General features: G+C 40.1%; 1 protein-coding gene across 1 annotated transcript in view; it reads left to right on the forward strand.

Moving 5' to 3' along the window:
- The first annotated feature begins 11,854 nt into the window (after positions 1-11,854).
- slc9a8 (solute carrier family 9 member 8) overlaps positions 11,855-15,639 on the forward strand; it is a 41,223-nt gene continuing 37,438 nt past the window's right edge. Inside the window, exons 1-2 of the mRNA XM_037684084.1 lie at positions 11,855-12,142; positions 12,545-12,723. Coding sequence (XP_037540012.1) covers positions 11,910-12,142; positions 12,545-12,723 — 412 coding nt within the window. The 5' untranslated portion in view covers positions 11,855-11,909. The remainder of the gene's footprint in view (positions 12,143-12,544; positions 12,724-15,639) is intronic.

Here is a 15,639-nt window from a genome sequence, read left to right on the forward strand (position 1 = left end):
TTAAACTTAAAAATAAATCAAATAAATCTGTGCTTGTCCCTAATTGAGTCAATGCTCATTCAACATTCTAAATTTTATTTATAATGTAATAATAAAAGCATATCCTCTGTGCAGCTATGCATTTCATAGTACCATTATAACTGCTATTATTTATGAGCCCTAAAGTAAAAATGTGCAAACAACAAAACAAACAAAACAAACAAAAATGTTCTAAAACATAATAGATTAAATTGTTTCAATAAAAGCCATTGATAAGACAAAACTAAAACTAGTCTCTTCAGCACACAGCGATACTGCAGGAACAAATGCCTCAGACTTTACGGTGTCACAACATAATTATGTAACCTTTCTGTCTAATTTGAACATATTTCAGAGTGACGTTCTCTGTTTGTTCTAGTAAACCAAATTTGGCACGAGTTTTAGAAAAGGTGCATGAAAGAGTTTGTTTGAGAACTTATGGGTGCAGCAGGTAGAGTGCCGTACAGCCAACGGCCGGCTTTAAGGGGATTATTCATGCTCCTGACTGATTCGGAGGGTGTAATGAACTCTCATTCTCACTCCGTTGATGTTTAACTACATTCCTTTGTGAATAGAATGGTCAGTCACATGAGCTTGGCCTGTGTGCACGCCGTCAGCAAACGGTTGGAACATAAAAGCAGGCGGCTTTACACGACGAGAAAGGGTCTAGACGGAAGCAGAAACAACTATTTTGACGTGTTTATTTAAGTAATGAGCAAGGGGCTCTCGGGTCCTGTCAGTGGTAGAAAGCAGAGCAAACCCAGTGTAACTAACAGTTATTTTTACATAATGTTATGACATTTATATGAGGAAGATAGAGAGGGCCTCATGCCAAGCGTTACAGATGTCCATGACAAAAAGGAAAAAAAAAAAATCCCTGTCTGAAATGACTAATTTTGAATTTGTTGTCACTTGGATCATCATGGGAACAAGGATGGCATGTTAGAGTGGTTTCACTGACAATAAAAAGGAATGGGTCCTCAGTGGGATCAGGTCTTGAGGGAACCATGGCAACTGCAGTAAAAATGTCAAACAGCAGATCTTAGGCAGTCAAGCCAGCCAGAGTCACTGAACTGTTTGGTCATGCAGCATTTTTTATTTCTGTTCTACATTTTCTCTGCATTATTTTACTCATTTTTCTATTTTGATTAAGCTAAACCAAAATCAAATCTACTTTAATGTAATCCGTTTTGCTCATTGTACAAAATTAACATTTCCCAACCTTATGGAAGTTAGCTTAGGAAACTGAATTGAGCTACACAGGAAGGTCAGTTAGGCAGCTGTAGCAAGTTAAAAGGAGAAGTCGTAGTAGTAACACAACGAGTCTCCGGGTCAGAGATAGCTTGAAGACTGTCAATTCAGCAATTAACACCATTAACACATTATGTTCTATGTTGCACCGTGATCCTGGGGAGCACCGTTTCATTTCAATATGTACTTGTGCGTAGACCTGTAACGATAACAAATTTTGTTGGGCGATTGATTGTCTCAGAAATTATTGCAATAAATGATAATATTGTTATAATTCTAATGTTCTAATTATTGTCAAATTAAAGAAGAAATTTGGGGTAATTTTATTTTGTGTGTAGTACCACTTTTGACCACCGGATGGCAGTATAAGACAGTTTGACCCAAAGGATGGATAGTGAGGGAGCAAGTCTCTAAGAAAAATGAGAGGGAGGCCCCTTGACGTGACATGGGCCGACTCTCCTTCCTTTTTTTTGTTCTCAAAATGGCGACCGCTTGGTGTGGTTTGAGCTCTTTAGCATAGCATTTTTTCACACAAAGCTTTTAATAAAAAAAAAAATTAAAAATCAGTAAACAAGTTCTCAGCTTCTTATTGCAGAGAAAAACAACTTTTTACACAAAAGCACGGGTTTCAAATGTAAATTTTGGAGCTTTGACAAGACAGAGGTCCCCCCCCCCCCCCCCCCCCGAGGTCGGCCTGTTAGCTTAGCTCGTAGCTTAGCTTCTCAGTTTAGCTTCTCAGCTTAGCTGCTTTTAACGATCCAAAAGCGCAACTTTGTACGGTTTAAAACAGATTTTAAAGAGAAAAGAGAGAGGGGTCAGTGAAGAGCACCAGAGTTGAGCCGTGTCGTCAGTAGAAAGAGAGAGACACGAAGAAACGATAAAGCCGATAAATAAAAATGAGGTTGAAAATTTTCATTTATCATGCGATTAATTGATCTATTGTTTATTGTGACAGGCCTACTTGTACGTAGCTGAAATGACAATAAAACCTATGACTCTGAAACACAGGCAGGGAAGTAACATGCACGAGAGAGAGAAGTTGTTTTCACAGGTACACACTTACTTCCACAAAACACAAACTCACTCACCACTGCAGCGCACAGAGACACTGCTGTACCACACACACACGTGGATCTGACACTTGCCTCTGCTTAGCTCCATGGTTACTTAAAATACACGCAGTTAAATCACACAGCGGATGGGATTTAAAATCAAAAAGCTATGTTGACAACAAATGCCATCCTTTAGTAGTCAAACAATGCAGATTTAATTAACATAGCTATCCTGGGGAACAACCATTTTCTTCCCTACAGAGCAAGTCAGAGTTACTGACTCGTCTCTACGCAATATTTTTAAGAACATGTGAAAAGCTGGCCTTGTATCAACATCTTCACTTCCCTGTAAGTCATCAAACTGCACAGCACCAAACATAGCTGATCTCATCTTTAGAAGTGTCTTTCTTCTTTGTCTTTTTATTTTTTATTTTTACCCAAATAAGGATTCAAATTCTCCTGTGGTAAGGCAGCTGCTGGAGAGTGGAAGGTCTGCTTTGCAGGAAGTGGCAGCACAAACACCAAGGCACAGAGGGCACAGAGGTGGGTGCAGCATCATATGTGCACATGACCACAGCTCAGAGAGGGTGTGACTAAAATAAATACAAAACCAGCACAGATTTCTCAGAAACTCACAATGATACGATAAAAAGATGGCCTTTTCTCCCCACGCCTTAAGTGATACGAGGGCAAACAGTTGGGCAGAAATCTAAAACACGATTCATGCAAGACTTGAAAATGAATCCTTTAAGATCATGTTGGGAAATATGAAATAAGAGTACACTTTTAAGTATCAAGCTATTGCATTTAACTAAATTTTAGTGGAAAACTATTAAATAAGCTTAACTTCTGACAGCATCGTCTCTGTGGCTGATGACAGAAAGTAAATTAAAATACAGTGAAAGGGCTTTGTGACTGAGCAATAACCCTTAAATCCATCATGTTTTATTACCAGTCTATTTTTCGATCTCCATATGATATTGTCAACATTGCATATGAGCATCAGCTCAGCTGTTGCCAGGCTACAAACACAATACCTGGATTCAACCTCTAGAGATTTCCTCAACCAGGCCTCTCTCTGCTACACTAACAACTTTCAGTTTAACAGCTTCAAAAGAGAAAATAAAACCTTTGACTTATTGCAAGTAAATCTCAGGGATGAATACATTTTCTCCATCCCCTTCAACTTTATTGACTGGTAACCCAAGACCAACAGCTTTACATATTGCCTCTCAATTTATTATTACCGGTAGTTGTTTTTAATCACCCACCACCAAAGGCAATAATATTTTTGCCAATTTCTCTGTGTGTGTGTGTTTGTCTGTAGCATTAGCGGAATATTTCATGAACCACAGATTTTAATGCAACTTGCAGAAAGTAAATCAGTGGATGTACGTGGTCTACATCCACATCTTTTGGAGTCAACACATCCAAGGCAACCACTACAACAAATCAACCACAGCAAACAACAATGGCTATAATTCACCCACTTTTACAGATACTAAGCTAATATATGGTGTGGTAGTAGCGGATAGTCATCCTTAACCTAAACTTTAGTGCAACAGATAACAGATCTGCCAGTGTTGTGTATAATTTCATTTTTAAGGTTTGACCAAAAATAACATTGTTCAACGCAAGATGATTTTAGTCTAAAATACTGGCATGAAAGGCAGCAAGAAGCATTCCTCACTAAGACTTCATTTTTAATGTTGATTTTTTTAAATTAATTTTAACAGTACATGTATTGTTATTGGGGTGCACCAATTGCAATTTTCTGGCCGATCACCGATTTCTACAAAGTCTTACATGCCGATTCCGATTTTGGCCGAAACCGATTTTGTTTTATAAGCGACACTGTCAGGTGTTATAAGGTCACAATGCACCTTCAATTTTCCAATCTTATTTTATTGAAAAACATAACCTTGAACAATATCTGAACAATAATAAGTTCTAGAATTGCACCGCTCAAGGTGGCTGCACGTTGGAGCAGCTCTGTTACTTTCATTCTGAGATTTTGCTTTTGGAAACTTTAATTCCTCTTTTTCTGGATGTAAATCACATTTTTTTGGATGATTGTTTCCTCTGGTATCGGATGTTGTGCAGCTGGAAGGATTTTTACTGAAACTTTTTTAGCTTTGGAAATTTGTTATGATGTGTGACCATGGCAACAAGGCAGTTTTCTACAACCAACAGCAGCTGATTAACATCTCAAAAGCTCAAATAATATCTCAGCTACAGCCCCAACTCTCAAATGAGTTGAAAATGATGTTCTGTGGATGCATTCTCATCTACCTGCCAGCTGTGCTCGAGTGCCTGACCACTAAGATCCTGGAACTAGCAGTAAACACGGCTCATGACAGCGAAAGGACAGGATCGTCCCTCGGCACCTACAGTTGGCTGTCTGTAGCGACGAGGAGCTCGGCAGACTGCTGGGAGGAGTGGCCATCGCTCTGGGAGGAGTTCTGCCCAGTAATCAGACGGTCCTACAGCCTGGGGGAACCGAAAGGCCAGCTGAGTCTGGGTGGACGGATTGGACGGCATCTGCAGCCAGTTTCTTAGGATCCACTGTGGGATGGACCATTACAAGAGATCCTTCCTGCCTACAGCCATCAGCATCTATAACATCTCTTAATGAAATGAGGATAACGAGTTACAACAACAAATAATTTCCCTTTGGGATTGATAAAGTATTTCTGAATTGAATTTTGAATTGAATAAAGCACTGATTAGTCTCTTTAGAATGATTTGTTCAATTAGCTTTGTAGAGATCTAGTAGAGTACTGTATGAATGGGTAAATGTGGCACATATTGTAGTGTAAAGCACTTTGAGTGTCTTGATAAGATAGAAAGGCGCTATAAGTACAGTCTATTTACCATTTCACTGCTCACAAAATGAGTTGTTACAAGTCGAGTCAGAGTAACAGCTTTGTCCAAGTCTTTGTTTGCTTATTTCACCACGAGAAAATTAGACATAACTCTCTGAAGCAACAACAAAAAAAAAAAAACTGATTAGATCTCCACTCTGCTTGCTTACTATGTGGATTAATTGCTTCACTTGCTGTGAAGTAAGTTTGAAAAACACAGTCACGACTTGATACATAGCCACACCTATGAATGAAGGAGTTACAAAACTACTGAAGACATAACCGTTTAGGGAGGAGGATGAACCTGGTCTCCAGTGACGAAGAGAAGCACCTGCTCTTGTCTTCCTTGCACTCCCTGGATGTGACGGTGTGTGTGTGTCTGCATTCAGACCTATAAATAGAGGAAGCGTCTTCCCTAGAACTCGCTCCAGAGGGATCCTCTTATGTTTTAATTAAATAAACTGCTGCAATGAGGCCCAGCTGTGCCCTGCATCCCCAGATTGCATCAGTCAGCATCCATGCTCAGGGGCGACATGCACTGTAAGGGCCGGGTCATTGGTGCACATGCATACATGAAGACAGAGGCAGATGGTGAAGAGGAATGGACTAAGCAGTGAAATTGGGGCATTCTGCTCAGAAGTCACCTGGGTATCAAAGGAAGCCCTGTTCAGGTGTTCTGGATGGGTTCCCCGATGTGAAAACCAGCAGCTCGACTCACCTCCTGCTCATTTTATGATCGTTTATATGATGTCGCCCACAACCAAAAGCAACAATGCCTTTGCTAATGTCTCTCTGTGTGTGTTTATATGACATTTTGATATGTTCGTATGATAGACAGTAAAGTTGATGTTTATCACAAGCAGGTTGTTCTTCAGGTTTTTCTTAAGAGACAGACTTACAATGCCTTCAATAGAGTTGAAATACTTCAGGTTTTGCATTTTTATTCAGCGGAGTTATGCTGATAAACCAGCGATCATAAGATCATTTCACAGTGTTTATGTCATAAAAAGGAATGCGAAACATGACTCAGGCATATCTGATAACCTCTGAGTATTGATAAAAGTTGTGCAGGTGAAAAATTCCCTGTGATTACGGTAATGTTTATTTGCATATGAACTAGTTAACCAATGATGACTGATCACAAGTGGTCCCTCAAGACCCAAGTGGGGATGGATTTCAATGCCAGGTGTGAACACATAAAAGTAGCTTTTGGGCCAAAGTGGAGGCCCTCAGTGAGTAATGGGAACTGGATAACTTAAAAAGACATTGCATGCTTTCCAGACCAATTATTGTATAGTTACATTATTTTGATAAATCACCACACTCCACATATTTTTTTCCAGAGAAGAAAAGCTACTACTTTGAAGCAACAACTAATATTGCACCAAAGGAAGTAAAAATAAATTTAAAAAATACCAACAAAAAAAACCCCACCTCTATCAATCACAAGTTCCCACAGATTTTGCAGCATGGAGACAAGAGATACTGCCTCTAATGGCTTTAAAGAATGTGACCATGTTCCAGCATTTTAAAAAGGCCCATACTTAAAGTTTTCTACTAACAATCAAAACACAACTTTTGAAGGGTAAACCGAGTGAATAAATACATTCAAAATCCAGAAGAGTCTAAGAGAAGAAACATTAGGCTTCATTCACACAGCAGGGCTTAATGCTCAATCCAGATTCTTTGTTCAGATCCAATTTTTTTGTGTGGTTGTTCACATTATCATTAAAATGCGACCTCCATCACACTCTAATGTGAACCGTTTACAGCTCTGAGGCAACTCGCATGCGCAGAAGAAGACAGCACGCCGCGTTTAAGGTGGTAAATATGGATGCTACACATGTTAGCATGTGTGATTCTGAAGCTGTGCATCAGAACCGATAAAATTATCCGACATACATGTTTGGTCCAGCGTTTACATTTAATTGCATCTCTTTGACAGCTTGGTGCAGCTTTGTATTTTTGGGATGGGATAGAAGTACTGAAGGTAGAAACAAACTCAAGTATTGCTCCCACCACGTCAGTATCGATACGGTCCGACACAAACGTTAGTATGTTGCTGCAGATCATCAGTCATCCGGGACATGGGAAATTAAAAGAACAAAGACAAAGCAACTGGACTTTTGTTTTGCGGCTGAAGACATGAGGAGTTCCAAGATTTAAAGTGCACATGGTCGGTATCAATATTAATACCGGTACTTAGATCGATCTGCTTACCCCACCTTACTGACATAAAAGTCAGATAAAATGCAACATGACCGTTCAGACTGCAGTCACTTTGGAAAACACTGGAAAGTCACTTTGAAAAAGACCTGGGTCGGATTTGGGAAAAAATAAATAAAATAAATTGTCACATTCAGACTGTCATGAAAAAATATGATATGGGTTGAATTTGCCTGCAGTGTGAACGTGAACGTAGCCTTAGATACATTACATGTGAACAGTTTGTTCATCTAACTCACTTGCTGGTATTTACTGTAATTCAGTTTCACACAAGATTAGTTTTTTTGGACCACACATTTTTAAACCTCAACTAATGCCCAAAAAATGATTCCACCTATCTCACAATCAGGGAGTGTATCATACCACTGTATGGGTAAAAAATGGGCCAAAATTGGTTAAGTATTATCCCTAAAATCATTCTTCACATGCCTGTAAAAGACTAAAATTGCAGCATTTAGTAACGGTTGCAGAATTTGCCTTGTTCCCGGTTAGCATCTATAATTAATGAACTGGTGCTGCTGGTCCTTGCTCTGTTTTTAAACTAACCCCCAGTAAGCCTCGTGTCCATTAAAGCCCTACAACAGTCAACACCCTGGAGGATGAATATGGCTGAGTGCAGCTCTCAGTCAGGCCCCATCAATGCCTCAGCTGGAAAAAGGAGTGAGCAACTGAAGAAAGGATTATTTTTATCTCAGTCACTTAATGATTTACTTGTTTATTTCCTTTACATGTAGAGGAATAACTGCTGCCAGAGACTGGGAATTGGTGTCAGTAATGACTTTTGCATGCAAGAATTGATTGAATTATTGAGTAAATTGTCCTCAGCTGGTAAAAAGTGTGAACTGATCAATATTCATTTAGACGAATAAGAAGGACCAGCCTTTTTTACATATTTTCTTTTGGGAAAGTCGCACATATATCACACAAATATCGTCATTCACGTTGTTAACACTGATAATAACAACAGGCGCACATTTTTTTTCTTTTGCATGCAAAACATCTTTAAATCTCATAAACGGATCAGATTTTGGCTCAGATTGGCGATCTGTTCCCGTAAGTCACACTGCTTTAAAAGTAGCAGGTTCTAAACACGGCCTCGAAGAATCCCATCCTTAACAAGAACAAGGAACAAATGGGAAAATAGTGGCAAGAAAAGAATGTCCTCAAAACAGTATTTTGTGTAAACTTCCAGCTCCCTCTCCAACAGTTGTTGCAAAGTAGCCCAACCTGGTACCTTCCTACACACTTAATCTGAGTTCCTGAGACAAGTAGATGTTTTTAAGAATAATTGGTCAGTCAAGACACAAGGACTGAAGCAAAATGCAATTCTTAATTATACACTATTATGCACTTGACAGCTAGTGGTTAGCATTGTTGCCTCATAGCAAGAAGGACCTGGGTTCAATCCCCAGTCTGGGCCTGGGGTTTTTCTGTGTGAACTGCATATTCTCCTGTGTTTGCACGTTTTTTTTGTTTTTTTTTTAAGTTTCCTCACAAAGTCCAAAACATGCACGCTCAGGCTGCCTTCAGTCCTAGCCCCCCCTTGTAGATCTGTGATCTCAATGGGATGTGTCGAGTTAGATAAAAAGATAATAAAATACAAGTGTTGTTTTGCCAAGAACATGTGGCTGCTCTTACAAAGTTAGTGATAAGGACCCAAAATAGCAAGCATGATTGTCCTACTGTGTCTAGGCTGATAAGACGAGTGGACTGTGACAAGCGAGAGGCCGTTCCAAAACAAAAAGGATGGGTGAGTTACTCAAGAAGACAGAGGTGACTTGCTGTACAAACACACACAAAACCCAACAGAGAGTGACAGAACAAAACAGCTGAGGGGATTATCCCACACACGGATGAATAAATAATAGGAGAACTCGGGACATGTGATATTACTACATGTGACCAACCGGCACTTTATGATGTCAGACATAAACCATCATTTAGCCTCATAAATCAGAACTCGTGATATTTGGTCTGCCAATACCAGGCGGTCACCAAGGGTTACCATGGGAGGATGGAGGCACACACAAACACAAGTCAATTTTGATTATGGGTCCTAAAAATGCACCTACAAATCAAGGCCAAGGACTACATTTTGTCTATGGCTCCAGACATTCGGTTGTAAAGTACTGGAATCACGGCTGAAAGGCCTAGTAGCATCAGCGAGATTATGATAGCCATGCTCATCAGTGGCCCTATTATTACCACGGCCAGGTAAATGGATATTATGGGATCAGCATCCAGCTGAGTCTCATCATGGACTGGGTGATATGCAGGCTGCGAAGAGGCGCATGGTCGAGCTGTCACACGCGATGACCTAACGGCCCATCCAAGCCCCCTCACTGCATCCTCCACATCGACAAAACACACAACACAACCACCCGTTTCATTTCACTTACCGATGCCGGGAGCGGAGTAGATGAAATATAGCGCCGAGGTGGACAGTGAAAAGAGGAATAAAAGCCCAAGGAATGACCTTCTCCGGAAACGCAAATGTGTCGGCATCATACAGGCAGCAAAGAAAGCCCAGACACACAGGCACGTTTCGCTTATCTTCAACGACGACAGGCCAGCGCCGATGTGTCCAGATGCCTGAGCCAGCAGTCCGCGGACGGCCTGGCTTGAATGAGCCGGAATGGAGCGGTAGGGCTGCGGCAGTGGCGGTGCAGGCGACTCGGAAGTCAGTCTATTTCCGCGGCAGGTCGAAAAACTGGATGAGACCGCCACTTTTCAATCCAGACATACGAATTCCATTCCTGACGAGATGGTTTCGGTTTAAATTCGGGGTACGGGGCGGTGTAGAGGCGGCTGACAAAGACCAGCGCGGTGTAAAGTGGCCTGTTCTCAGCGTGAGACCATCTTTGGGTTCCACACTTGGTCGCTGGTGGTGTGTTCCTGCCTCTCCTGTACCTTGCCTGCCTGCCTGCCTGCCCAACCCTATGAATGGAGCCGTCTCTCCGCAGAGAAGAAGAAAAAAAAAAAAGAGCAGTACCTCGAGTGGGCGTTAACCGTAGCTCCTACTCAACAAACACGCACGCACGTATTTGCTCGGCGTAGACGACGTAACCTGGCAACGGAGCATTTGAATATGAGTCTGGGTCGTTAACCGTCGCTACGCCGTCGTAACGTCATGGCATATGTATGATCTGAAGCTAGCTATTTAGCCGAACCGGAGCCACATGACAACCGTCTAACGTGGGATTAGTCCCTGAACTCAAACATTTCTTTAGCTACTTTGTAAGTCATATCATACATTTTATTTATGAAACACAGCCCCAATAAACCCACCTATTTTTTTTTTTTTAATGTATTTTATTTAGTCAGTATTTTTACTTTTTTTTTTCTGGTACACTCAGTGTGATTTTGTCAACACAATCTGTATTTTGCCAGCTGTTTAACACATTCCCCAAATGATCATAAAGACTGGGTCTTTGAGAGATAACTTTATGACATGCGGTTTATTTTTATTGCAGGTTTATTGTGCAAAGCGCATGAAGGTTTCACCCAAGACATTTAAATAAAACTAAATGAGGGCCATATTGTGGCTACTGAATTCAATTCACATTTTCTTTTTGGTCTCGTTTTGGGTTTCTCCAGAAATAGAACTTTATTAACAACATCAAACAGAACAATGTAACAAGATACAAATACAAACTCGTGAAGGGTGTCATGACTACATTTGACAAAATAATGAAAATATATAAAAAAAAACCAAAAAAAAACCACAAAGGGGTAAGACTATATGAGAAACTTAAAACAATACGTTTTTATATATCTGTTGTGAGATGATTCATAGCTGTTTTCCAGTTTCTTAATCCACTTAATGAAGAATAGTATTAATTAAATCCGTCCATTAAACAGAGGAAGGAGGTGGGGTTTTGTAATCCCTCCACTTATTATAGTGAATGTGGTACTTTGCTAAAAGTACGACTAAATTTAGACCATTTTTATGGTTGTTTTGCATGTTTTTTTTTTAATTAGGTTTAGTGACTTTTTTGAATAAGCGTACACATTTGAAGATATATGCTCTTTAGGTTATTAATTAATGTTAAAGATGGAGAAAAATCCATTGCATGAAAATTCAACTTTATTATATGTTTTCTTTTCTTTTTTCTTTTAAATAAGTTATACGTTTACGTTGACGGATTGCGGCAGCGAACGGAAGACTGACGCTACACATCCTCTAGTGCATGATGGGACACTGAGTCCTTATATTTATTTTTTACTTTGTAGTTTTCTATGTACCTTTGAAAGTTAAACTTTAAATTGCAACAGCAAGTGATTTCAAGAGTGTATACACACATTTTTTAATGAAAACATTGGTTTGTTCAACCGCCTGTCTTAACTTAAACGTGAAAGACAGCTAAGGACTACAACGCCCACAAAAAGCTTAACCAGGAAGTAAAGTCGCGATGTCAACAGATAGCTGTCGATATGAAGCTGATAGTCTGTTTAAGTACAGCACATTATTTACGGATTTAAGCTTAATGAGTTGAGAATGAGAAGCGTTAGTCGTCAATATTTTTTGCTGTTATTGTTGTTTTTTGTAAAGTTGTGCTTGTCGGAACGAGTCGACGGGGCAAATTCTTTGGACTTACACAAGAAAGATGGCATCGGCGGGGGGGATGTGAAGGTTGCTACTACTGGGGAAAACAAGCAAACACTCAAAACTAATAACAAAAAAGATGGGCTCAGTTCAAATGACCCACAAAAGGAAGGACAGGCTGTCAGGTCAGAGCTATATTTATTTTTTCAGTATTTAATTTAGCAAATTAGCTAGCTTAGTAGCTAACAACACTTTTGATTGTCCTGAGATTGCCTACTTCACAAACCTTTGTTTCCGACTACTAAATATAATTTATGTTTGTCCTAGTCGAGAACATAAACGTATTAATTCTTAACCACAATATGTTTTAGAAGTAAAAATTCGTAAACAGTTGTATTTGTTAGCTCTGCTGATAAAATCATGGATAAAAACCTGACATAATGATTATCAGTCATTAACTATATATGATGTTGTAGTTTATGGTTATTCACTTAGTGATGTGGTTTGTTTTGCATTACTAATGTTTACATAAATAATCATGAAAGCCAAGTACCAACACAATTTCACCTTCGATTGTCATCTTGCAGCAACTCCAACGATACCACAGAAAACTACAGTAATGAGACCCACCCCTCTACAACTGTTGCCAAGCCAACTACTCCAGCACCAACACCAAAGCCCATTCTTCCTGTGCAGACGGGGGTGAAGGCCCAAGAGGAAGAGCAGTCCAGTGGGCTGACAATTTTCTTCAGTCTGCTCGTTATCGGTCAGTTATTATTCACAGTCTGACACCTCTGCTGTGTTCGCTGTTTACAGACATTTGCTTCTAACATGTCAAAGATTGTTTTTCAAGGAAATTTGAAGAGGCCTTTTTACTAGAACTACCTTTACCTTAAACATTCATCTTTCAGAACCTATAGGATTCTTTCAGATTATAAAATCTTGATGCATTTCTACCAAGATCTGGGATGCAGTGAAGGCTATGTGACTTAATTTATTCCATAAGTAAACTGAATACATTGAACACATATAGATATATATAGAAAGAGCTGACATAGTTTGCAAACACAACAACCAAACAAGGTTTATCTGCGCCTTTCTAGCTAACCAGAGAAAAAGCGCTTTACAACACAATCCGTCATCATTTACCTATCCACAAACACATTCATACTGCACACTACTACACTCCCACAAAGCTAATCTGAATATATCATTCTAAAGAATCTTAATGCTTTAGATGACTTTCATACACTGATGGGGCACACATCAGAAGCAATGGGGAGTTAAATGGTACGCACAGCGACACATCATCATCCAAGATGACCGCGCTCAACCGAGTCGTAGCTTCACAGGCTCCCAGTGAACTCAATCGTTTTTTGTTCCTGTTGTTTTTGTTTTAACTTTTTTTTGCGCCTACAATGTACTTCCATGGTACAGGTATGACCGCAACACATTTGTGGACTTTTCTGTGACGCTGCCTTGCCATCGTGGTTCATTCCTTCCAGCCTTGGGCTCAGGCTTGTCATGGCGGCTGTCTCCATGATCCTCCATCTGCCTGCACGGACTGAACTCTATGGACACGTTCGGTTCTGTGGGGAAACCTGGATGTTCTCCGTTTGCCGGACCCTGTTCTCAAGGGCTGTCAGGGAGGGCAGCCACTGCGGTCATTGTTACCATCGGGCTGCTGACAGGACCTGCTAACTAGACCTGCTAATGCTGCTAACAAGGACCTCTGTCTGCCTGATCGGACCGAACTCTGTGGACCCGCTTGGTTCCGCGGGGGAACCTTGGATGTTCTCTGTTTGCTGGACCCGGTTCTGGAGGGCATTCTGGGAGGCAGCTGCTGCGGTCATTATTATCATCATGCTGCTGAAGGGACCTGCTAACAAGACCTGCTAACGCCGCTAACAGTATCATAGTGTCAACGGGACCATGTTGCTACGAGAAACCCCATTGCTAAACGAACTTCACCACTAACAGTATCACGCTGCTAACTGGACTATGTTGCTAAGGTAACCTCACTGTCATCAGAACCACTCTGCCAATAGGACCATGCTGCTGTAGATTTATTTCTTTTTTACTTTTGGCACCTTGTTTTTGTATTTTTGTTGCATGCTTTGAATAAATCCTAGTTTATGTTGGTTTAGTTTAAGTTAGTGCTCGCATTAAGCGTGTAAATTATAGCCGAACAGAACCTATGAGAACCGTGCTGCAGTTGTTTGGTGTATTGTTTTGCACTATTAGTGACAGGCGTATATCTTAGATCTTTTAGCGTACCGTTTGACGTTCGTTTAGCGTATATCTTAGTTTATATCTCAGATCCTTATTTACCGATTCTTTTTAAACATTATATTTTTGCTATTGTTTGATGTAACTGGGATCCTGCATACACAATTTTGTTCCACCTCATGTACCACGTGATGCGAATGACAAACAAACGCTGACTCTGATCAACATGTGACTGCATGTAAACCCTGAGGTCAGCGGACCAATTGCTCCTCACAGTTCCAGGAACTCGTCTTAAGCGCAGAGGTGACGGGGCCTTCTCTGTAGCAGGACCAAGACTTTGGAACGAGTTACCTCTGCTTGTCAGACAGGCCCCCTCCTTCTCGGTTTTCAAATCCCGTTTAAAAACTCACTACTATTCAGTAGCTTTCAACACCAGAATATCTGTGTTTTGAACCTGTACACTCCACACTGGTTTGTCGTCATATTTATTATCTGCATCGTTTTTATGTCTATATTTTTGATCTACTTCATTTTGTATATTGCTTCGTGTGTTGTCTGTTGTTCCGTCTGTACAGCACTTTGGTTGGCCTTGTCGCTGTTTTAAGTGCTCTATAAATAAAATGGTATGGGTATGGTATGCATACTGGTGGAGGTTGATGAAATCGAAACATCTTTCTCGTTGGAGAACCACTTTAACCACTGAGCCACAGGCACCTCCCCCAGCCAGAGCAGAGACACAGTGTGCTCCTCTGCAGGCCATAGAAGGATAAAATCACATGAATAAAACTTTGATCTTTAATTTCATCATGTTATAGCAGTTATGTTTCAGTACACAATTAAAAACACTCAGAACACCGTAGAGCTAAATAAATTGTTTAATTTATTTGTGCACACTTCCTGGTTTTACTTCCTTTGCGAGGACACGCATATTAATAAAGGAAGTGGGCTTCAGTTTATTTATTCAAATCAATTACTGTTCCACATCTTGTGAATTCGGAGGGGTTTTATTTGTACCTTAGAAGAAAAATACTACAAAATATGAGTTTAATGTTTAATTGATTTGATTACAGTATTGCTTTTTTGTTTGAATCATAACTTTTTTGGTCATTCTTTCCTGAGATTCAACTTTCTGTGTGCTCCTCATGACTGAATGCATGAATGTTGTGTATGATGTCAGCAGAATTTATGAGCTGTAGTAGAGACTAAAATGTGAGTATTGCAACGGAAAAGCAGAAATTAATTACAAGAACTCCTGAGCCTGGTTCTGCTTGAGGTTTCTTCCTCATGAGGAAGGTTTTCCTTTCCACTGTCGCCTTCGTGCTTTGCTTGCTCAAGACGAGAGTCTGCGATGACGTTAAACTCAAAGCAGCCTGCTCCTCTGATAAATAGCGTTAACTTATTATATATATATATATATATATATATATATATATATATATATATATATATATAT

The sequence above is a fragment of the Nematolebias whitei genome, chromosome 11, assembly GCF_014905685.2.
Source record: "Nematolebias whitei isolate Nwh7 chromosome 11, NemWhi1, whole genome shotgun sequence".
Classification (NCBI taxonomy): domain Eukaryota; kingdom Metazoa; phylum Chordata; class Actinopteri; order Cyprinodontiformes; family Rivulidae; genus Nematolebias; species Nematolebias whitei.